The 24,487-nt window shown below is 36.2% G+C and overlaps 1 protein-coding gene across 3 annotated transcripts in view; it reads right to left on the reverse strand.

The window, feature by feature from the left end:
* Positions 1 to 24,487, reverse strand: part of SUPT3H (SPT3 homolog, SAGA and STAGA complex component) — a 276,406-nt gene that overhangs the window by 80,100 nt on the left and 171,819 nt on the right. For all 3 annotated transcript variants that reach the window (XM_032184842.1, XM_032184843.1, XM_032184841.1), the window contains exons 4-6: positions 10,713 to 10,799; positions 9,450 to 9,540; positions 7,728 to 7,864 (exon numbers count right to left, since the gene is read on the reverse strand). In XM_032184842.1, coding sequence (XP_032040733.1) covers positions 7,728 to 7,864; positions 9,450 to 9,540; positions 10,713 to 10,799 — 315 coding nt within the window. The remainder of the gene's footprint in view (positions 1 to 7,727; positions 7,865 to 9,449; positions 9,541 to 10,712; positions 10,800 to 24,487) is intronic.

The following is a 24,487-nucleotide window of genomic DNA, read 5'->3' on the forward strand; positions in this document are numbered from 1 at the left end:
AAACAGTAACTGTGTTGTAAGTACCAATATATGGTGACTAGTATATCTAAGCAACAAACCCGTTAAACACAAGATCACAAATAAACATAGTATTAAAATACACTTGGAGAATGTTTCTTTAGTCTTACATTTGGCTCCTAATCAAATGCTCTGTGGAAATAGTGTTTAAATGTATGTGTGTCTACATTTAATTATAGATATAAATAATATATATATAAAGTTTCTTTCCAAAACTTAAGTTAAAACACAGTCATTTGGGTGTCAAAAATACAAAATACAACAGCCCAGAACCTTCCTCTTCCTAAGAAAAAGCAAACAGTGGCAAAAAAATATTCAAAGAACTAGAAGACAGAAAAGCAAAGAACACCTTGTCCTCCCAGCAAAACTGCCTAAATTTGCAGTATGAGCAACACTCACTAAAATGCTCTAAAACCAACAAAATTTTACCAGGACCCAAACAAATAGCACACTTCACGTAACCATAGCAATCAACCCCAATGTCAGAAAACCCTAATAATCCCAGTAATTTGTACCAGTGTAAGAAGTCTGTCGGTATTATTGGCTATAGCAAGTAACTTTTCCCATTTGATGGCTTTTCCCAATTCTGACGAGAATGACATCATATTAGCAGACACATAGATAATAATGAAAAATGGTTTCTGTTTATTTTCTGTTTACTTTTAACCAATTCAGCCATTACCCAAGAGAAATAGTGTTTTCCCAGTATCCCAAACATTCCCAAGCAGTGTGTAATCACAGAAACCATTAATAGCAGCAGGCTTATTTTTACACTGGATAATGGTCACAAACACTTTGATGCCCAGACAGCTAATTTACATTCGAGACACTGCTAGTTTTAGCATCTTTGCACTCATCTGGGAACACTGGACTGATATGGAGAAATTAATTTCCTCTATATTTGGATTCCTAACTTTGGTAGGGTCTGTTTTGCCACATTGAAAAATATGAGAATAAAGGGATTTGTCTTGATTGATGTTCCATCTGTGCTCTTTTTAGTCTTTCCATCTATCTATACCAAAAGAAGGAGACAGTAGACAGGGAGCTGGTGCTGACCTAGCAGACTACTAGAGATCATTGTCACACTTTTTTTTTTTCATATCACCAAGATCAGGCTGCATACACAGAACTTTTTTCTCCAGAAAGAACCACCCTGAAGGCAACAGAAGAACTTTTCCTAACATCTGATGAAATCCATGTAAATGTGACTTAAATGTTTTTGAACAAAAACAAATAAACCTAAAGCAATTTTCTCTCTTAACTGAGAAATGAACCTCCCCATGGATTGTTTCTCTCTCATTTTTGAGTACAAAAACAGGCCTAAATACCTAAAATGTTTAAGCTTTTAGACACATACAGCTAAGTGAAATTCAGCCCAGCTTGTGGTAGTGAAGCACAGAGCTGTCAAAGCAGGTTAAAGAAGGAGAATCCTGGCTTTTTCTTACAGTGTCTCAGGAACCTAGGCAGGAACTCTCCCACTCCTACCTGAGTACATCACAAGCTCCTTTTCAAATTCAAAACAATCTCTTCTTTTTTATCCTGGACACATGGGTGAGAATGATACTGGCTTACTACTTTACATTTAAGGCTGCAACTATTTAGTCTATATAAGAGGTATTGTAAGACATAAGGCTTTTAATGGTATGGTTTCTCCTACTGTGTCACATCACTGGTATCCCTTAGCTCATTTTCGACAATGTTGGGTAAGGAACAAAGAAACTTATTCCTTATCAGTCTTACAGACAGATCTGTAAGACTATTTTTAAAGACAACACAAAAATGCATCAGAGTTTAAATCCCGATTCTCGTATGAACCTGAGCAACCATACATAATTCATAGGCATACTTCACACCAGTCTTCCAAAACTTAAGCCTTCTCCACTTCTAATACTTCTTGTCCTTCAGCCTTCGCTCCCTAAATCTGGTCAGGATAGAAACAGAATGGTCACTCATAAATGCCTTGCAAGATAAATATGTCCCAAGGAGTCTCAAGAGCTCACTGTAATGAACATACAAACATCTGATCAGCTGAATAGCTCTCCAGACCCCACTATCCAGTACTGACTGTGTCTCCAGGAACTGCAGTGGAAGATGAGAAAATTTATATGCAAACATCCAAAACAAATTTAAGAAATTTCATTTGTAGCTGTATGCTATCCTACTCTTGTAGATGTAGATGTTAAAATCTAAGGAGGCTGAGTGCTTATTACCTGTGATTCTAAAAACTTAATAAATTACTAGATATAAGCACTGTATCATGAGATGAAAGTCACCCCCTCAACTAAATGGCAAGATTCTGTTCCAAAAGATAGCTTATATCAAGAATAATCTGAAAACAGTACGAAAGTTAAAAATAATCCTTTCTGGAGAAACAGAAAAATAAGTTTATCATTAAAAAAAATATATATCAAGAAAGATGTGCTCTGAGAAACAATGCCCTCATGCTTCGTAACATAAAACTTCTTAGTTTGTCTTCTCGCATGCAGTTTCTATTAAGTATGTGTTGTCTGTACTACAGCACTAAGCTTTCCATATGGGCTTTAAATCAAATTCCAGTTTGTTATTGATACACCCTGCATGAACAGATACTCCCTAAAGAGTAATGACCCCACACAGCACTTACACTGGCATAATTTTTGTCAGTGAAATGAGCACAGTAGTACTAGAAAAGGCCTCAAAGCTCTTTCTAAATCACTTCCTGCTTATTTTCTTTGTACATCTTTTCTAAATTAGCACAATGAATCTGAGTCGTTCAACACCATCTTTTGGATCCTCCCTGAACATAAGCACTCATAGGCTTCCGTTTGTTTGTTTTTTGATTATACCACTAAGGTTTAGCTTTCTCAACTAAAAAATGTCAGGTCCATACCCTAGCTCCAAGGTTAGCAATGGAGCATCCACGTGTCCCTGCTCCCGCTCTCCAAACCTTCCGAAGAGAGCGGCCACATCAAAACTATGCCATGGCAAGATCTGGCCCAGGCTAACTCCCAGACTATGCCCAGGAATTATTTGGGACACTGCTACTCAGTCCAGGTCAAAGTGTGACTTCTTCAAACTTTTAATGTAGATGATCATCAGTAGGAAGGAATCTTCTTGGTTACTGTCTAATTTACTACTACAGATGCAAATAAATGCCGATTTCTATGACTAGACTTCCAGAGTATTATTCCTGAGTTCCACATATAATACTTCCAGAGTATTATATCCAAGGTGCATTTAGTTGCATTTCACTGCCTTGTATAGGCACAAATGTATCATGTCTGAACACAGGTTAAATTCAAATGGAGCAATTTAATTTCATGTGAATGAAGGATAACTACTCTTTACTACACATCTACACTTTATTGCAATGTATTGTGTTTTGCACATAGCCCATTCCGTTTCTGTGAACTTTGTACAAATTCCCACCAACAGAAGCATACTACTGAGCAGTACTGGAAAAATCACATCCACAATGAACTTCCAAGAACAGTAATCTGTAGCTGGAATTTTTAAATATCTAACACATCATTCATAGGTCAACATACATTAAAGAATCAAAAGCTTCTGCCAATCTCTTTGGATAGGGATGTAGCTTAGTTTTACCTTTTGCTGTCATCTAGCTTGCTTTCAAGGTATTGTAATCTTCTAGTGAAGTTACTTTCCCTGCACTGTTTATTCAAACTTGCAATGTACTATGAAAGCATTATGGTAGCTACTGCAACTGAATTATTGCCATATAACATCTGAGTGTTGGAAATATATCCCTAAACTAGCAGTCAGAGTGACAGATGAATGGTGTTTCTTTTAGTCCTAGGGGAACAAAACTGAAATAGAGCATTCACAGTATGATGCTCTAAGCATTCCTTTGTATGGCAGTTCAGATTTCTGATGGGATTTTTTTTTTCTTAGTGGAGTAGGTATTGGCACCATAAAACAGATGATAAAAAATGGACATTTACAGTCTGAGTTAGAAGTCAGCTTTGCCATTAAGATGAAAGAAGTTTTAAAACACCTCTGCTTGATTTTAATAATAAGGCATGGTAAATTTGATAAAGGCTCTCATACAAAAAATTAGCAGAACTGGAGTTACCATTCAAGAAATCACAGCCAAAGCTGCAGCTCATTTTAGTACGGACAGGTCACCTGAGAGATTCAGAGTAGCAACATTAAGGACACAGAAACCCAAACCTGCATCTCTACCTAAACTGCACAAAAAGGAAAAATGTAACAGTCTTAAATAAACATACACCTTCCCATTACTCTGATTCAGCCATATCCCACAGGAATTCCAGTTCTCTTGAATTGATTTTTATGACACAGAGGAAAGCAGAATTGCAATCCACATGGAATGTTTTATTTTTGTAGATTCAGCCATCAAAGGCAAAAGAATGGAAATTAAATCCCTGAGCACTAGCAACCCTGGATATTCCAAAGTGAAGAAGGAGACACTAATCTGTACAATAATAAAGGAATGTTAGGTAGATCACCATTATGTGCTTTATTCTCAGGAGATGGTCACCTGTTATGAAGACAGCTTCTGTGATCTCCTTCATGTGTTCAGTTCAACTACGTGTATGGACCAGAATATTTTATTTCATCTACAACTTTTCTTACTTGGAGGAGCAGCATATCACTGGTTTGACTGCTGTCTTAGGAGGGCAAACTACTTGCTGTTATGAAGTGAGACTGTGCTGCCATTACAAGCTTTTATTTTGGTTTGGTTTTGCCAGTACAGCTGGCTGATTTATTACTATTCATTGCTATTATTGATGTTTTTCTAATGAGTCATCTGATCACAATATATTGACAATATAATCATGCATTATGGCAAAGAATGTGGGTTTTGTTCTTAATGTCTGCTTTGTATTTTAAGACTAATTGTCGTTCCTTTGTATATTGCTATTATTACTGTTTCAGAAATAGTTCCTTCACTTCAAATTAAAGCCACAGGATGCATCATTAAGTGCAAAAGTGCATCAGTAATCCTAGAAGAATGTCCTTTCCTTGTAATATGACAGTGGGTGTTTTTCAGTCAAAACTGTAGAATTTCACATTCTCCTTTTTAATGTTTGAAAGTGGCTCGGAGCTTCGCTTACTCCTCCATGGTACAGAGAGGGAATGGACCTCACAAAACTGCAAGCACTCCCATGAAGTTTTAGGTCTAATTTTATAAAATGTTTTAAAAGAAATAAGTATAAACAATATTTGCTTTTTGTATCATAACTGAAACCATACTGCTAAACAATCATATCCTGTTTAGCCCATAATGACATCAGAAATATATGTTTATCATCTGCTCTGGACAACTTAGCATGATTTTGGCCCAAGGCAAAGTGGAACTGAAATCATTTGCAGTTGTCCAAACCAAGATAACCACACATTTCTGAGGTAATTGATACCTAAAAGGAACATTGCCTTTAGATCACAGCTCATGATTTAAGTATACTAATTCCTTAAAGAACGTTGTTAGAATTTTTAAAGTGTCTATTGGATTTCCTCCAAAATTTACCATGGATTAAACATAATCTACTGCACAAAGAAAGTAGGATACACTAGATTAGCCCATCCACTAACAACTCTTCCTTTAGGACTGGATCACATTTCCCACTATATTTGATTCCTTTCTACCCACCTCAAAGTGACAACAAAATCCAAAACAAAACAAAGCCAAAAATATATTAAACTTTTGGAGTAGCATGTCTCAAGCAATGTTTCATGTTTTGTCACTGAAAAATTAATAAGAAAGAAAATCCACAGTACTGACTTCATACGTGTATATAATTTATGGATCTATTCTAAAATAAGTAGATCTTGATTTTTTTTTTTAACATGGAAACAGATCAAGAGTTCACAAAATGTAATAAAGTAAAAGAATAAAGAGAAGAATTACTTTTAAATATAGATACCCTACAGTTCATGAATAATACTCACGTGAAGAAAAACAAGATGTGTAATCAGATGAAAGAGAAGTATTTTATTACAGCAATGCATTCTTTGACAAACAGAAAGTGAGAAAGTGAGATATGTCCTTGTCTGGGACAGGGAAGTTCATATTTCTAGTTACTTGTGTAGTTTTTTAAACTTACAACAAAAGAAAACAAAAAAACACAACACTGGAATGACAGAAGAGAATGTAAAGAATAACAGAAAGTTAAGCACATAACAAACTCATTCAAAATGGTGCTGTTATGTATTTTTGTGCATATGAGCTCAAAGATGTGCCTGCATTTATGCAAAACATAACATTTTGCACAAATAAATATGTATGAAAGCAAAGCAAAGCAAAGAATCAGTTTCCAAAACACAAACAGTGGTTGGGAACAACTGCCCTACAACACTGATTCTCAGCTGCGGACAAACGAGACTTGTTCCTAGACCAAATGCTAAGATAGAATGCGTTTTTGATTAGATTTTGAGTAAGCGTAATGGGGAGAAGGAAAGGAAAACATGACTGGGTAAGTCCCAGAAAGAGCAGGATAAAAATCAGGTTATTTCTTACTCAGAATTTTCCATGAATCCTTACGGTGAAATGTGGCCTAAATAGGCAAATATTAAATAGACAAATATTACGGAATGCATCAGCCACCTCATCACAGAAAAGTACCCAACTTCTAGTACTGAAAGAGCATAAAAAGCACTCTAAAAACAGAAAGTTTCCAGCAGCCATGCATCCTACACCTCTGACTAAAAACTATGGAAATTGGCTCAAGCACTAGTGTGTAATTGTAAGCAGACATTCTGCACCGTTTTGCCCTCGACAACAAGTTGCCCACACAAGCCGTTATTAGGAACTGCGCGAGAACAGGGGCTATGAAGCATTCTCCATATTCACTGTGGACAGGGCCAGCCTGTTCTGTGTGGAAAGAAAATTGAACCATAGGAACCCAAGCCAGCCAATGTCACCTGCCTTCAGGGCCAGAGAACTGATCCTGGCCGACTTATTAATTAGTCTAGATACAGGCTTTGGATCTTTCTAATACTTCAGAGTAAGCGACGTTCAAGAAGATGCTCTTTAAATAGGGATCACAAGGTCCATGCAGCAACTTCCTATGACACAGTGCCTTTTGACAGTATAGATAAATTTCAGTGAAACCAAGCAAAACTGGTACCAAAACCATTATTGCAGATTTCCATGCTAACACAGTTATATTGCTTCTTGATCCCAGCTAGCTTTTTAAGAGTGATATGGTACTGCATTCTGTAATGTAGACATAATTTTTCATATGTACATATATCAGAAAATAGGACTTGAAAGTGAGAGGGAGAGAAGAGCATTTACTGAAGTGTGTTTGCACAGAAACACATTTTTGTTCTTTTTTTTTCCAAAAACTGTGTTATATGACAAGAATCTTCAACTTCTATTTAGGCATAATTTTCTAATGAGAGAAAGAATGAAAAATAGAAGAAATTGTGAAAGATACATGTGAAATGTTTTTAAATGGAATCTGATTTCTGCAGAAAGGAAATACAAATACATGACAGACAGAAAGATCCATAACTACCCTTTCATAATCTTCCTTCTCAGCATGTGTGCTTAGATATCAGGAAACATTTGAAGGAATAGGAAAAATATGGAAATAGGATTCCTTTAGACCATCTGGGCAAAAGGAAAAAACATAACAATGATACAATATGCAGCACAAAAAAGACATCAGACCAGCATGATGTATGAACTATTTCACAGTTTTCTCTGCTGGAGATGGATATCAGTAAAACAAAAGAATTACCTCCATCCGCTCTTGCTTAACATCATCAATCTCATCATCTTCAAACATGGCTAAGAGCTCTCCTGTCTGGTCAATGGAGTTGAGAAAGTCTTGAGCAAGCTTCTGCCGTTTGTTTGTGTTGTTGCTGTTGAATTTGTCTGAACAAAGATAAACAAAGAACAACAAACCTAAGTTATTTGGCTACTGCAAAATGTCCCCTGGAAGGGACATTTTTTAGAATTAGATGCACTCTACAGAAAAGGCCTGTTTTTACTGTCCTCCCCATATACCCTGTGCTACCTGACCAAGATGAAGTCACTGCTGTAGTCCAGGAGCACTGTAGTAAAAACTCCTCTTCAATGTTTCCTAGTACAACCTAATGTTTTTAGTGATCTAGAAAAACCTAGCTCATGTATTGTTATTTTGCACTGAAGAACCCACAGTGCTGCAGAAGAAACCACTATTCTTTGGTTGCATAAAAACTCGTATAATGTAACGTATGGAGGAAACATGATTTCTCATAAGCACACACACAACACCAAAATACACTAATTACCTACAACCTAAAGCAAATCATAACACAAGCATTAAGATACAGCTCCACAGATGATGGACCATTGCTTAACAGTAAAGCCTAGAGAACCCTGGGCAAGGTGATTGATCTCTGTTGTTCTAAACAAGGTAACAGCTATAAAGACACTAGATTCACATGATAAAATTGATGACTTCAGTTGCCAAAGCCTGCTAGAAATTGCAATCTTTAATTCCCAGATGAAATGTGTTTAGAAGCATTTCATGAGGATCTAAATGATTTAGGAAAATTGTTTATTTGTTTTAACTGGTGACATGAACTTTAGCATTACAAAGAAAGCTGTCAGGTAGGAAGCTATACTGCCAGATTGCTTCCATGAAACAATATACTTTCATGTTTTGTGAAAATAAAATGGCAAATTAAATCTCAAATGAGTTGACAAACTTATCTACACATTGACCAAGTTAAAGTAAGAAGTACAATGTTTGCCTAACATCAACGTGGATGCTCACAGGAACTAAACACAAGGAATTCATTGTAAGGAGAAAAAAAAATAAAAGGCTCTGAGAAAGGAAATAAGTTAAATACAAAAGTGTTGTATGGATATAGCTGGACACTGTAATAAAAATATGGTAAGATTTAGATTTCCTATGATAAATTTTAACTTTGAATGCTTCTATTAATATAAATCAATAGAACTTCGCTTCAGTGGCATAAATTTATACCAGCAAATGCAATGATACCAATTAATACGTTTCTTAATTCAAAGAGCTTTGCCTTTAAATGCATTGGTTATAAAACTATGACTTCATCATGGAATGGAAAAAAAAAAGTGTTTCCCAGTCTTTAAATGACAGATTTGAAGTATAAAATGTTTAACAATACCAGAACCAAGGCCAGGTCCTTTTGTATTAAATGACTTCAGGTTATGGTATATTGTGTAAAACATGACAAAAGTTTTTGGTAATTATTTAACAAATGTCCATTCAATTGCAGCTCCCCCTTGCACACAGTAGCTGACACATTTAAATTACACATGCTGAAATCAATTAGCCCTTTAATCAGCACCAGTTTCTTAACTTCAACAGAGTTAAAACATTAAGCAGTGTTGCTTATAATTTGGATACTAGATGGAAAAACTGAACTTTGAAGTAATGCAAATGGGCATTTATAAAGTATCAGCCCACTCCCAAATTAAGTAGTTTTTCTACCTTCAATGATGTCATCTTCTTCTATGCCTTTGACAATTTTAGATTTGTAGTCTCGAAAAAACATGTACTTCAGTAGTCTTCTAAGCTTTTTCTATGAGAAAAAAAAATATTAGTTTGTATCATAAAGATTTATTTTTAATTTAGATTAAACTTATAACACAAATATGCAAATATATTATATGATACTCAGTAAATATATTTTTATAATGTTCATAATTCCTAATTCTGCAGAAAATCCATATATAGCAAGTACAACAAGGCGTTTATTTGAGCTCCTTGGTACCTTGTTTGCCAGCTGTGAGAAAGCAATGAGTTTCACTTTCAGAAAGCTGAAACTGAGGCTTCATTAGGGCACTCCAAAATATTTGCTTTGTTTGGAAATTCAAACCTACAAATGCATACTTCCATGAACTTTGATGTCCATATTACCCACTATTTCCAATATACCCTTACTGGTTGTGTCAGATAAAGTAATGACAACTGTTTTTCATGTTCTAGGGTTTTATTTATTTGGATATGTTTTTGGTCATTTGGTTTCACCGATTAAACAAGGAAAGAAAAACAAAAGTGGGGAAGAAAGGGGGTGGGAGGACAAGGCAAGGAGACAGAGGAAGAAGGAATAATGTTGATAAAAACAGCTTGTTTTTAAGAGTATTTGAATGATTCTGAAATTTGAAGAAAAAAAATGACTTTAATGTTCTTATAGAAAATTACTACTTTTAAATTATTCTACATATTTCACACAGAAAGCATGCCATACCTAAATTTGGAGATTTTAGTGAGATGCAGGAAGAATATTTAAGAGAAAAAGCACGACAGGATTTACTGACAATGTAGACAAAGAAAATGTAACGATTACACTGTCAAACATGACACCTGCATCTGCACTCTGCATAAATAGGAGGAAATTAGAGTAATTGTTTTTTATAGACATAAAAGGAATATAAAAGATAAGGATCAATCTTTATACTGTTATTAAGAAATTGTTTTGAGTTCTAATGTATATTACCCACTCCAAATGCTAGTGAAAAAAATCTACTTGCAATTGAAGTTACTGGAAAAAAATGAGAATTAATTAACTTATTATGCAATTATTATACTATGTAGAACAAAATACAGTTGCAGTACAGCTGTACTTTTTAATGAAGTTATTCATGAGCATGGATTCCTTTCATGTAGGTTAAGCAAACACTTTAAAACAAGATAAGGAGCTTACTATGTCAAATAAGAAAATGCTGTCTTATATATATATAAGACATATACCTTATCTTTGCGCATTAGGAACAGGAGATCTTCAGCAGAGATGACTCGAGCTCCTCTCAGCTGAGAAACTTCGGCTGCTTGCTGTAACTAAAATAAACAAATAAATTAGGATGGCTGTTTCTGTGTTAAAAAAAAAAATCACTAGGTTTTTAAAATAAGTTCAGATAATATTTTTGCATGGCTGTACATAGCAAAATAAAGCTATACACTTAAACACAAGCTGGGACTCTCAAAGGTGTCACTCACTCTGCTCTTGTTAGTGGGAAACGGAATAACAATTTTACAAAAAGACTGAAAGACTTTTGACAAATCTCAAGCAAAAGCTTTTTTTGTTTATATTTAAAATGATCACTTTTGAAAAGCACTGCATTACTTTTTTTTTTTTTTTTCTTCCTTGAACCACATTAGCCCAGAAAATGAACATATAATTCTCTCAGGCAATGTAAAAATGCCAAATTCTTGCCATAGCACTTTATCTGCAACTGTTGAAGGATGGCTGATCCCTCTCACAATTTTTTAGAATAACAAATACTAATTTTAAACAGCTTACCTAAGTATTTTTGGAAAGAAACTCTATCTCACTTGACTTATCATTAGTACAAACCATACCCACATGAAGACGTTTTTAGGCATACTCTTATTTCATTTGAGAGAAAGCAAATGAATTGATAGGAACCACTGACTCTATTAAAATAATTGAAAAAACACCTATTGAGCAGATCCAGCCATTCAGATATGAAAAAGGTAAATTTAAAATGGGATTGAACAATGAATGCCCCCAAATTTTATGAGTGGCAGCAAAACGAGTGTGAAGCAAAGAACTGTCCTCACCTCTATCGTGACGGTCAGAATGGCAATGATTCTCAAGGCCCCAAACTGCTCAAATTGTGCTATAAAGGGCAAAAATCCATTTGGAAGGGACTGAACACATCAGCCTTGGACTCAGCTTTCAGTAGGTGCAGGGCTGGTGACTTAGAGGAAGGTGGGCTCGCTTACACACAAACATATCACATCAGCGCAATCCAAGACTAGAAACCAAACTTGCACAAGCTGATGCTTATCAAAGTGCTGGACTAAGGAGGTCAAACCCAAATTGGAAGAGAAGTCAATGGGATTTGCTCCTTCCCTATCCTTTGGTGCTAACTCAGGATGGTGCCGTAGAGTAGGTGCGCTAGAAAGGATGCCTCACACCATGGAATTCACCTTTTCCTCTAGGTTTAAAAACATTGTGCAAAAGGTTGGAATTGGTCATTTCTTTGCTCTTGTCCCTGTTAACCATCTGATGGATGGACTTGTGATCCCAGTACAAAAGCTATCAAAAAGAGACATCTTAAATTCTTGATATTAAAACTCATACACACCTGTAACATGATCAGTAAACAGAAAATTCATTTATTTTCAAATATCTCTATAGTCTTCTTTCAGAAATGCATGAATGCACCTGAAAATAATTTAAAGAAATCCTACCCCTCGTACTCACACTAGCAATGGTTTCACTCAGTATCACTGGCTGAATAAGTATATTATTAATCTGAGCTCCCATGCTGCTATGGCTTGAAATAGGCCTATTCAGAAGTTAAAAAGATCAACAAAAACAGTAGCTGTTTCTAATATCCAAAAGGAGGAGGGGGGGGGAAAGATTTTGTTTTTGGCAAGTGTTCAGTGGGCAAAAGATTCAGTCCATAAATCATAATACTGGACTACATTAATTTTTTTTCCACACTAATCATATGCATACAAAATGTGAACTGTATCTAGTATGCACAACACAAAACATACTGCAGGAAGAGTTTCAGATTTTCCCCTTGAAACACTGTTGGCCCTTGCAGTCACAAAGACCAGAGAGATTTCAGGAATTCAGAAGTCACAGTAATATAATCTTACTTGAAACTCACTTGAAAAATGTAAGAATGTGAAAAATGATAGTTCTATTTTTTGGCATAAGCAAAACTGTTTCTTATTCTGATTAGTTTGAGGGTACACAGGCTACTTATATTTCTAAAATAAAATATAAAGAGTTGGATAAAAATAAATTTTCCAAGAATGAGACAATATTCATCTCTGGTGTAAATCTATTGCAGTTAACGGATTTATGCCAAGGCTGACTTTGGTTCCACTAAGCTTAAATGAATTATAAAAACTGACCTTGGCATAGTGATAACACAACACAACTCTTCCCAATATCAGATAAAACAATGGCAGAAATAGCCGCCATCAAAGTATGTTCTACTTTCCTAATGCATGGGGCTTTAAACTAATGGTTTAAACTGAAAGAGGGGAGGTTTAGATTGGATATAAGGAAGGAGGGTGGTGAGTTCCCGTCACGGCTGCCTCAAGGAGCTGTGGGTGCCCCATCCCTGGCAATGCCCAAGGCCAGGCTGGATGGGGCTGGGGGCAGCCTGGGCTGGTGGGAGGTGTCCCTGCCATGGCAGGGGTTGGGACTGGATGGCCTTCAAGGTCCCTTCCAACCCAAACCATTCTGCAGTTCTATAATTCTATATACGACCATATTACAAGACATTAATTTTCTTGTTATATAATTCGTAACAGTTAATTTCTCCATGCAGCTGAAATACCTTATTTTTCCAAATGATAAATACTTGACAATGTCATTTAAAGCAAAGATCGTGTGCAAGCTACTGGCAGGAATTCCCAGTGAAGTAAGGGGGATTAAGGATAGGAGGCCAAATTCACGTCCCATTTGCATCTAAGTAAATCCTGAATAACACTGTTTATTTTAATGGAGTTATTCTGGGCTAAACACAAGATCAAAATCTGGAATAATATTCTCAGTTTCTACCAAAACAATGAAAACTTTATTCTCACATTACCTTGACTTTTGCATCTATTTTATTTTAAGTAATGAACCCACAGCATTTAATTTCTTTGGCTTAAAGAAAGCAAAATAGGAAAATAATTACTTCCTGTACAGTTATAAAATATGGATTATTTATCCAAACAGACCATAATGAGTTCTGCATTGGTACACATATTTATCTGGGAAACCAGGATACGCTCAGGTAAATATGTATCCAGGCAATTAAAAAAAAATTACGTACCACACAGTCTAGGTTGGGGGGAAGATGTATTTATAGTTTTAACACACACATAATTGACTCATTCAAACCACAACATGAGTGCTTGGCTATAATTAGTATTATAACAAACTGTCTTATTTGACTGTCCCGGAGTTGCCATTAATATGCAATAAGCCCCGATTCCTTAATTTCCGGAGCTGAAGGCCTCATTGAGTCATTACCGCGGCTGTGTTATGTGATGAAGGGGGACTTGAGGAAGCTGCACCAAAGAAATGATCCACCTCAGAGCACTTGAGCATTCAGCATCACAGGAAAGCAATTTTCAGCTATACGACCTTGATGTCCATAGGTCTTTGGCTTGTGGCTGCAGTGGAAGCACTGCGGGCTCCTCCTTCAAGAGCAGTAGGTCTACTGCCAGGGACTCCAAAAGATTCTCTCAGGGCTGAGGGAACTTTCCCCACATGCTGTTACAGCCACCCTTCTGGAACAGCAGCAGTGGAGACATGGCAAGAAGGTCCCACAAGTCTCCTTCTTCGAGCCTCAGCTCTACTGAGTACCAGTCCCAGAATATGGGGCAGCAGCAGTTCCACCACACTCTGTGGCTTTTGCTAAATTCTGTAATGACTAACATTATTTAGTCCAGAAAATACCTTATTTTGGATTATCTTAAAGAAGAGTAAGCAATCCAAATCTCTTAGTTTCTTAAAGAAAAGCAGGCTAAACTTCCCAATACCAGCAAACAATATTTCAGACCCCAGAGTCTGAATTTATTTTTTTTTACAGCCAAATTATGAACCCCTAAAAGTGAAGTTTAAATAACGGAAGTGTTGAAATGACTTTCACTATAGGAGCACAAATAGCTCTGTTAATAATTAGGAGTTTATGAAAAATAAGTGTATTTTACAATTTTTCACATTACAAAGAAAGTAGTATATACAGTAACTATATTTTAAAGTCTAAGAAGAAATGGCAGGGGAATAATATTTTAAAATGTAATCACTGGTTTAATGACTTTATGAAGTTAACTTTCTTGGCAGGATGAACTGAAGTATGTTAACAGTCACCTTACGGCTATTTTCTTTTTGCAACTTTTGCAAATTATAGATTTGTTGAAAGGAGCATTCATTCTCCTATGACAGAAGCACAGTTACTTCAATGGCGCTGTCTGCTTTTTCTCCTAATTATTTTTTCTTCCCCTACCTCCAAAGTCAACAATCACTGATACTTCTACAAAAACGTCTTGATGGACAAACAGACAAAAAGCTGGAAAACAAACACACTACATTGTGACATAATCCTTCCAGTTAATTTGTAGAATGGAGACGAAATGGTAATGTTTGCATGCCTTCAAGCTGCTGAGAGCCAAGAATAATGCTTCAAGAGCTATGATTTTGTTTTTATTATAGAGGAAAATTAGAACATAGTTCACCTGGCTGAAAATTTCTCTGAGGCAGGAAGGTTGTTTTGTTATTAAATGTGCATTTAAATGCCTTTTTTTTTTTTTCCCTAATCTTTTCTATATCAAAAGTATGCAACTATAAAAATACCAATAGAAATTCTGAGTTTACGTATAGTGCTGTAAATGTATTCTAAGCCAAATGTCCCAATACCTCTTTGAAAGTAATTAAACATATGATTAAAATTTTTCACTTAAATATTTCCCTATAACATCTCACATACATCTAGCTCTGACACCTGACCCTCTAATCCTGACATACACAGGAAAAACACAAACTCTGTTCCCCAAGGTCAGTGTAGGGACAAGCTTTCTGCACTTCACGCATCCTGAGAGGGTAATCACGTTACGGAGTCTATTAGAGCACTCTACAAGGCAATGATTTAGGATCACCATTCAAGGGTTAAACAGCATGACTAAATCACCTCAAGCTGTCTAAAGCATAAAACCATCACCTGCACATGAAAAGACTATCAATTCTGTCATCCTTAGGTATGTTTTCAGGTCTAGGTATATTTTACTGAAGAGCATTTAATGCATCACCAGGTGACAATGAGAGACCTGAAGCAGATTAACCTTTGCATCCCATTTTGAGGCTTCAGCCTCAAAATTTTCAAAAAATCCCATTGTCTTACTTAGTACACAGTGAATTTTGGTATATATGGATCATGAGGGTAAGAAAATGTTAGTTCATATCCCATGACCATTCACTCCCTGAAATTCACAGAGAACTTTCTTTCAAGTGTGCCATTTGTTATGTTTGTTCCTTCAAAATCAGTTTATTGTTTAATATCTGAAGCACGCTCAACTGCCTCGTCTTGCCTTCTAGCAGGTGGCGATGGCTTTTGGCTTGCAGCGTTCAGGCAGCCCAAAGAGCTGGGAGCTGGAAATGCCAAAGGATCCCCAAAGGATCTCCAGCAACAAGCAGGTTGGACCTATTGTCTACAGGTCCAATACACAATGGTTGGTTTGACATTAAAGGTAACGAAAGGTATAAATCTAAAGTCAGGCAGTCTAACAGTCATGGGAGAAAACAGCCCTTTACTCAGTCGCCTTCAGATTGGTCAGTGTGAACTCCTGGACCTCTTAGCCATACTGCTGCTATCAGAAACTTCTGAAGAGTAGCATGATGAAGGAAAAGGTATTTTGTTGTTCTTCCCATTTGTTCAAATTAATCATCTAGTTTAATTTTGACATTACAATCTGTCTTCATTCTACTGACAACCCACATGCTTGTGTTTTGTTATATAAAAAGTTGGATTTTTTTTGTTGTTGTTTTTGTTTTCCTGCAGGTTTGTTTATTTATTTATGTTTGGACCTTGTTTTTGTACCTTGTTGTTTGAGCTGATGTTCTCCATGTGTCAAATATGATCCTTCTAAGCACATAAAAATAAAAGACAGAGACAAGAAAAATGTACACAGCTTTTAGAAATCTGCCCAGCCTCTGCCCATGGAATGGAGCAGACAGGAAAACACACTGTGCTGCAGGAGCTCACCTTTGTTGCACCATTTGTTGATACTCTGAACCATTTTTGTTTAAAAGATAAACAGGTACAATTATTAGAGGAATGATAACTTATTTTTAAAGTCCAATAGCCTAGGCTCTGCTACAGAAAGTGAAGATTTGAATCTATTAAAGACTGTATGATTATAAGACTAATATTAAGTAGATTGAATATGGAAATGAAATTTCCAAGTAAATGGTGAAATTAATACTGCTATTTGTAAAAGATGATCTTTAAAGCAGTCTTCTTTTTTTTTTATAATTTTTTATTTAACCTCTGTTTCATAAATACTGTAAGCTCAGCTCCTCAAATTAGATCTTGCTGTTGCATTTTCTATCACACAGGGAAATAATTTAATGCATTTATGAACAATAACTACATTTCAACTTAAGCTTCAGGCATGACTTTTTCCTATTTTTCTTTCTTTCAATTCTGACTCCAAAATCAACATGTTGGGCCAGGATTTTATATCTATAATTTTTCTACCCTCCACGAAACAATAGAAGCTCTATTGCACACTTGATTTTTATAGTAGGCTGTACTGACCAAACTAAGTGAAATGATACAAACAGCATTAAAACTATAAAGTTTCTAAATGCAGAAAAGCATTTAGACTCATTGAATACAATTTTAATATGGTCAAATTATTCAGCAGCTACATAGGCTTTGCTAATTCAAAACTTGGTATCCTACTGGAGATGACCACTGCTGATGCTCTCTCACTGTTGTTGATAACAGCAGGAAAGAAAATAGACTTCGAAACCATTAATCTAGTGTGTTTTTTTGGTTGGTTGGTTGGTTGATTGGTTTTAATTATAGGAAAGAAAAAAATCAGCTTGAAAAATACCATCCAAGGAAAATGATGGTATAGTCTTCTGCAGAACCAGAGGCATTGCTGAGAAACAACTGTGAATCAAACTTGCCTATATCAAAACTAAATAAATACTGGTCCTTCTGAGGAAATTGCAATAAAACTTACTACATTTGGATTCAAACTTTCAGAACTAGTTGTTTAATTTTTATAGAAGTAAAGTATCTCTATAGCTATACCAAGTTGCGAATCTCAATTTTAAGTATTAATTCAATTTAAGCTACATCTTCCAATGCCTTTTTGCTATGAAATGTTATTTTTGAAAAATAAGAATGTGTAGTCTTTTTAGCAATAAATTCATTTGCTGTTCCTTTGGGGAAAACAAACAAACCAACAATTAGAATTTACCCTTAAGAACTGGAGAAATTATTAGTTTTCTGATATTTAGTGTATCAACTCAGACTTATTTCCTCTGTACCAATTATTTCTATTCCTTTTCTTTCTCCAATACTCCTGTAGTATGCAAACCAGCAGAGGTTTACATTATACCCACAGCTTCCTGTCCTTTGGTTTCAAATTCCAAAACAAACCACCATTCAGGATTATTGTTATGCAGTTTCCAATGCTGCAAGCAGAAAATGACTGTTCCCCGTTGATTGAGAGACCATCTAATATAAACAGGTTTCTTTCTCCCATTGCTGCAGATTAACATTTGTTTAAATATTGCATCCTTACATTGCTCACACAGGAAAATAATCATTGACTTATATTAGTTTCACCAGGACACTAAATAAATACTCTTCCTTTCCACATGACAGCAAATTGGAATCAGGCTTCACAGTTTGTCATTGGAAAAATAAGACATATATTTACCTATTCCAGGCACAGAGATAAAGTGGTCTTAGAACAAGCCTCAGGCTAATGAAAGAACTGCAAAGCAAGTAAGTCTATGAAGAGCTAGGCACCCATCACTGCTCTGAATATAGAGATGACAAGACCTTGATCCTCTGGCAAAACCGATAGCAAAGTCAGAAAAAAAAAATCTCTTCAAACACCTCAAAATGAAGGACAAAAACATACTTTAAAAAATTAATCCCATAAAGCACATAAATAAGACACTGTTTGGAAAATCTAGACTAGCAGACAGAAGGGGGAAAAAAGGGATTCAGGTTCAATAAAAAATGCAAAATGGCAACTTTTCCTATTAGAAAACTCTAAATTTTTTCACAGCCCTGAAGAGACATGCTGTTACATTCTTACTTGGAAAAACTGTGTTATTGGTGGCAGACTGTAGGTGAAAAGATTTTACCTGAAATTATTCATATTGGTCTTTCTCCTTATTTTTATTCGCATCTGATCAAATGAATGTGTCCACCAAATAAAAGCCTATTAGCTTGAGTGGTGACTGCAATAGAATGTTACAGGACTGCTCTGATAAGCAGTGAGAAACATAATGCATGGTGATGGCTGCTGGTTTACAGGATTTTGAGTGTTTTGGACAAGTCTTACTAGGCCTAAGGTAAGTTATAGTGCCTGCAGAATTCTGACAGACGTACAAATCTATATCGTGCATGATGTGCCCAAAATATCAAAAGAAAGGGAAAACAATAATAGAAAAAAAAAAAAAAAAAAAAAGATCATTTGATTTTAATGCTTTTCCAACTGCAAAACATATTTGGAGTACACATTATGGCACTAGATAAAGTCTTAGCCTGTTCTTCAATTTTAGGGAAAAACATTTGCCAATGGGGACACAGTATAATCAGAAGTATAATAAAATGTTTATGAGAAAGAGCAAGTTCTAAGATTTTTTTTCCTTTTTCATTTCAATAAATCTCCCTCAAGTTCATTTCAAAATAACTTTGAAATCCTAAATCTAGAGCATCTTTCTCCCAATAATCTAATCCAAGATAAAGAAAAAAATAGAGAGAAATTCATAAAAACAATAGGCGCAGTCCAAGGTAGATCTATTTTCATGTAAAAAATAAGAGGTAAGGAAGTTCCTTCTGTAGTTCTGTTTTGTTGTTTTGCTGTATTTTCCTTTTATTATTATTATTATTATTTTTACTTATATGAATTGTCACAGAATCACAAAATCTCCAGGTTGGAAGAGACCTCAAGATCATCGAGACCAACCTCTGACCTAATTCTCTAAGCTTCAAAAATCCAAGTTGTACAAATGATAACATGAACACAACAGATATTTCTCTTGGGAAGATGAAAGAAACAAAAAAGAAGAGAGCTGTTGCTCAGAGAAAGAAAAGCAAGCAACACAAAGCAGCACAAATGTAAAATCTGAACAACAGATATTTGTGTCTGAAAAATGGCACTGATTTCCTAACTCTTATTTAATGTTCATTCTTTAATTAACATTCATCTCCCAAGGACATAAGTTTGAAAAGGCTGTTTCACATTACTTTTGCACCAAGAGAAGGAATCACTTTTAAGCCATGAAAAGGCTGGGGAAAAAAAAATAAACATGCTTTCTGAACATAATTTCCTCTTTATTGCTACTGCAAAGTTATGAAATGAAATCTATTATTTAATTACATTGGATCAAGCAACAGGAAGAGAAGGGAGTGTTGGAGTCACAACATCCCTGTAAGAATAAATTACTACACTTCCTCCTGCTAAAAGACAGTTTGAATGGATTGAAACTGTCCAAATGGTTAAAATTGAACTACTGGGAGGTAAGAAGATCTTCTAACTAATGTACAAAAACCTACCAAATGCACTCTGAAACTCTTAACAGCAATACTGGTAACAATAGGATAAAGAAGTAGCAACATTTCTGCCAGACCATCAATAGTTTGAAAATCATTACATTTATTCAGATTCTCCCTAGAATCTGAAGATAGCTTAAAAACTATACAGTAGCGTCTGGGCCTACTTTGTTTTACATTTTGCATTGGAGATTTTTAGATAATCTATTATGAAAACTCCAAAATTTATCTGCTATTATTACCAATTTTTTATTAGCCATAAGGGACTTCCCTTAGCTGTGCTTCGGTAATGTTTACTAGATCCTTCAAATTAAATGCAACTGTTGGAGAAGTTAAAGCATTTTATTTCTTAAGTATGTTTTTGGCAATAAAAAAAAGGGAGGTCTTTAAACTATAATAAAATGATAAGCTGAATTCTAAAATGTTGGAACAGATAACTTGGCAATTGGTCCAGAGTCCACACTGAGATATGATCCTTTATATAATTTAATGCTATATTGATTTGCACGGAGCTGCTCTGAAATAACTTTTCATGGAAATACTCTTTTCTTCTCAAAACTAAAATATACTAAAATATGGTTGCACTTTACGGATAACAAGATATTTGAAGAACAATGGAAAATATCTTTGAAGTTGTTCAGGAAAGCTCCTCCTAAGTCTACAGGAATATGAGAGAAAGCAATTCTTTGAAGAAGCTACCCTGGAGGCAAAGGAGACTCATTTCATAGGCCCCCAGAGACTGGACTGACCTCTCAAGGCTGAAGGATGAGTAACATGAAGGGGGTGAGCATAAGCCATGACGATTTTGAGGAAAGATCCAGAGAGGTTTTGACAGGGCTAAAATAAACTATTGAAAATACTGTTTGCAAACATTTTCTAGATCAAAGATTTCTATGGTCTCCTCTGAGTACTGCATTTAGTCTGTGGCCTACTTCTAAACGTCTTCACAGAATCATAGAATGGTTTAGGTTGGAAGGGACCTTAAAGACCATCCAGTGTCAACCCCTCTGCCATGGGCAGGGACATTTCCCACCATATCAGGATGCCCAAGGCCTTGTCTAACCTGGTCTTGAACATCTCCCCATCCCCAGCTCCCTCAGCCTGTCTTCACAGCCCCTTGATCATTTTTGTGGCCCTCCTCTGGACCTGCTCTAACAGCTCCACATCCTTCTTGTGCTGGGGCCCCCAGACCTGGACGCAGTGGTCCAAGTGGGGCCTCACAAGGGCAGAGCAGAGGGGGACAATCCCCTCCTTCCACCTGCTGGACACACCTCTGGCGGTGTAGGCCAGGACACAGTTGGCCTTCTGGGCTGCAAGCACACACTGCTGGCTCATGTCGAGCTAGCCAATTAGCAGCTTTCCTGCACTGCTAATGAGTCTTGGAACCACAGAATCACAGATTCATTGACCTCCAAGATCATCTGGTCGAACCATCACCCTACTACCAATGTCACCCACTAAACCATGTCCCTAAGCACCAAGTCCAACCTTTCTTCTCTAGCAAAATGGGAAACATCTACAAAATAATGCACAACAACAATGACAAACTCTTCTGAGCTTTAACTTAAGAGTTTTTCATATCTAACCTGGTATAAACTCCTAAGCAAAAACTATAAATATTTCCCAATACCTAGAGCTCTGAAATGCAGAGGTGATTTAGCAGACATGCAACCATAAAAACTGTGCCCAATATATTTCTTTTCTAATTTAGAGTAAGTGCACCAGCCTTATATCATATATAATCATAACTCTCAGTGACATTTAAACCAAAAACCAACTAAACATTTAAACTAAAAACCTGCAAACCTCCATAAAGCTTTACAAATAGTATCAGTCATTTTAATATAAAACTAAGAGACACTAACATAAACAATGTCAGCACAGTCACTAGTTTTCTGTGTAGAACCTGGACCTAGAATATTATAAAAGTAAATCCTTACATTCACAAGAAATCACTTTTCAAACAGTGGCTTTCTGTGGAGGAACAGGATCTGCAGCATGTAGTAAAACCATACTATTAGAGGTCAACAACTATAGGAATAAAGAACTGCCAAAAGTTAAGCTTAATTAACTTTGCAAGTCAAATTAAAAAGCAAAGCAAAAGAGTCTTCAGACATAAAACAGAATGAAGAAAGAAAGTAGATACTCTGTGCAGAATGAAATAGAGATGGAAAATCTAAACATGGCTCCAAAAAGGGCAAATATTTTCTCTGAGCATATGGAAGAACTGAGATTTTCACCATGGGACCAAAAGGTAAGACAACTCCAATGAGGGATATGGAAACAAATTATGTGTACTTAACAGAAGTAAAACTCAAAGATTTTATTGCACTCCAGTCATCAGCACTGGGCATCTCAGCCCTGGATGAATTGTAGATGAAAACAAAAGTCTGCTGGCATTAATATTCAAATAAATTACATAAACTTTGGGAAGCTAAAGGGAGAAAGTAATAATAGGCTGCTACCCACAGTTACTTGAGGGACAATTAGATGGTGGATCCAAACTCTTGTTGGTAGTTTCAGATGATACAATGAGGGGCAACAGCCAGAAAGTGCAGTTTGGAGTGATCGGGTAGGATGTTATGAAAGCCTTGTTCACAGGGAAGATAGTGCAGCAGTGCAGCAGGTAAGCAAGAGCTTCCAAATTCTTGGAGCTTCCAAAGCCTCCAAATTCATGGAGCTTGACAAGGCCATGGATGACCAGATCTAGTAGTGCTGGTGACTGCGCCCCGCTGAGTGGATTGAATTAGATGTGTCCAGAGGTTGAACTGCTCCTTTCTCATCTGAATTTCATATATTCTTACAGATTTTTTTTTGACAAAAGAATTTATTTTCTTCTGTTTATATAGGTTCCAGCACAACAGTCACCCTCCCTCCCATTTGGATTAGGGTTCCCTATCTTCTGCTAAACCAAAAGTACAATTGGTATCAAAAATATTGTGTCAACAAAGCAGAAGTGCAGAAACCCAGTCCTTGAGGCCTCTTCTGCAAGAGACAGAGAACACAGGTGGAGACAACAAACTTCACCAGATCGCTGAGCCACTGCAACCCTCAGCTCAGAAATTCGGCTGCAACCAGCTCCCCAGTGCCTATCAGTCACGAGGTAAGCACACAACAGCACTGCTAATATGGAGTAAAAGAAATAAAGTCTTCTCACCAGCAGCCCCCCTGTGCACCAAACAAGACATAGGACAAGATGAAATTTGCTAACTCCTTCACTAAGGATGAAAAAGCACATAAAAATAATGGGGCCGTTTGCAGCAAGTAATCTAGGCTGATGAATGGCATTTGTGTGTAAAACGAGTTGAGCGAGGTTGCTGGGGTTTCTTTTGATACAACTTGAATGAAAATCAGCTTCTATGATGGTGTAAGTATTCCCAGAGTAGATTCCTTAATTATTTGCAGCTTTGGTTCATTCAGATAAATAGGCTGTGCTAATATATGTTTGAGCTTCGTGTAGAAAAAAATAGTTATTCATTACAGATGTGAGTATCTCTGCTCTGTGTACTCAGCCACGTACTGCAGCTAATAATAAAACGCAGAGTGGTTGAGCTCATACCTCACAGTTAACTTTATAATTTCATCTAGTTAAGATTTGCCTTCTTAGAACGCTGTAAACTAAATCCTAAAGGCCTAACACAAGATTTTACAGAATGACTCCAGAATCAGGGCCTTTTTAATGGCCTCATGTAAACAGTGATATATAGTCCAGAGTTACCATTGTTAATAAACTTAAGATTGTTGGCTTTTTTTAAGATTCTCTTTAGATATATTTGCCTTTATATCTTACAGATGTAATAAACCATGATATATCAGCTAACAAATGAAAGAGGACATCTATCTCATGAGGAGGCAGCAATGAAGACTGTTTCTGCTTTTTACAGACACTTGAAGAGAAATCGGTAGTGAGGATGACGAGCTTGAGGCTCCCCACTGCAGGACAAATTTCAGGTTGTAAATAAACAGACAATACCACACAATGCATATACTGTACTGCCCTTTTCTAATCATCTCAGAAAACTTTACAGGGAAACACAGTAACATTATCCTTATTTTTCTAATTTAAAACCTGAGATGCAGAAATAGAAGTTCATTTACCTAACGACGTATTACAGTTTTCTGATTCTGGTCATTCTTTCACTACTTGACTCCCTCCTGAGTGGTACCCACCAGAGAACACTTTTATCCACCTTTAGCCTTGTCTTCAGAGGCTATCCACATTTCAGGTGCCTCCCTCCAATT

This window comes from Aythya fuligula, chromosome 3, assembly GCF_009819795.1.
Source record: "Aythya fuligula isolate bAytFul2 chromosome 3, bAytFul2.pri, whole genome shotgun sequence".
NCBI lineage: Eukaryota > Metazoa > Chordata > Aves > Anseriformes > Anatidae > Aythya > Aythya fuligula.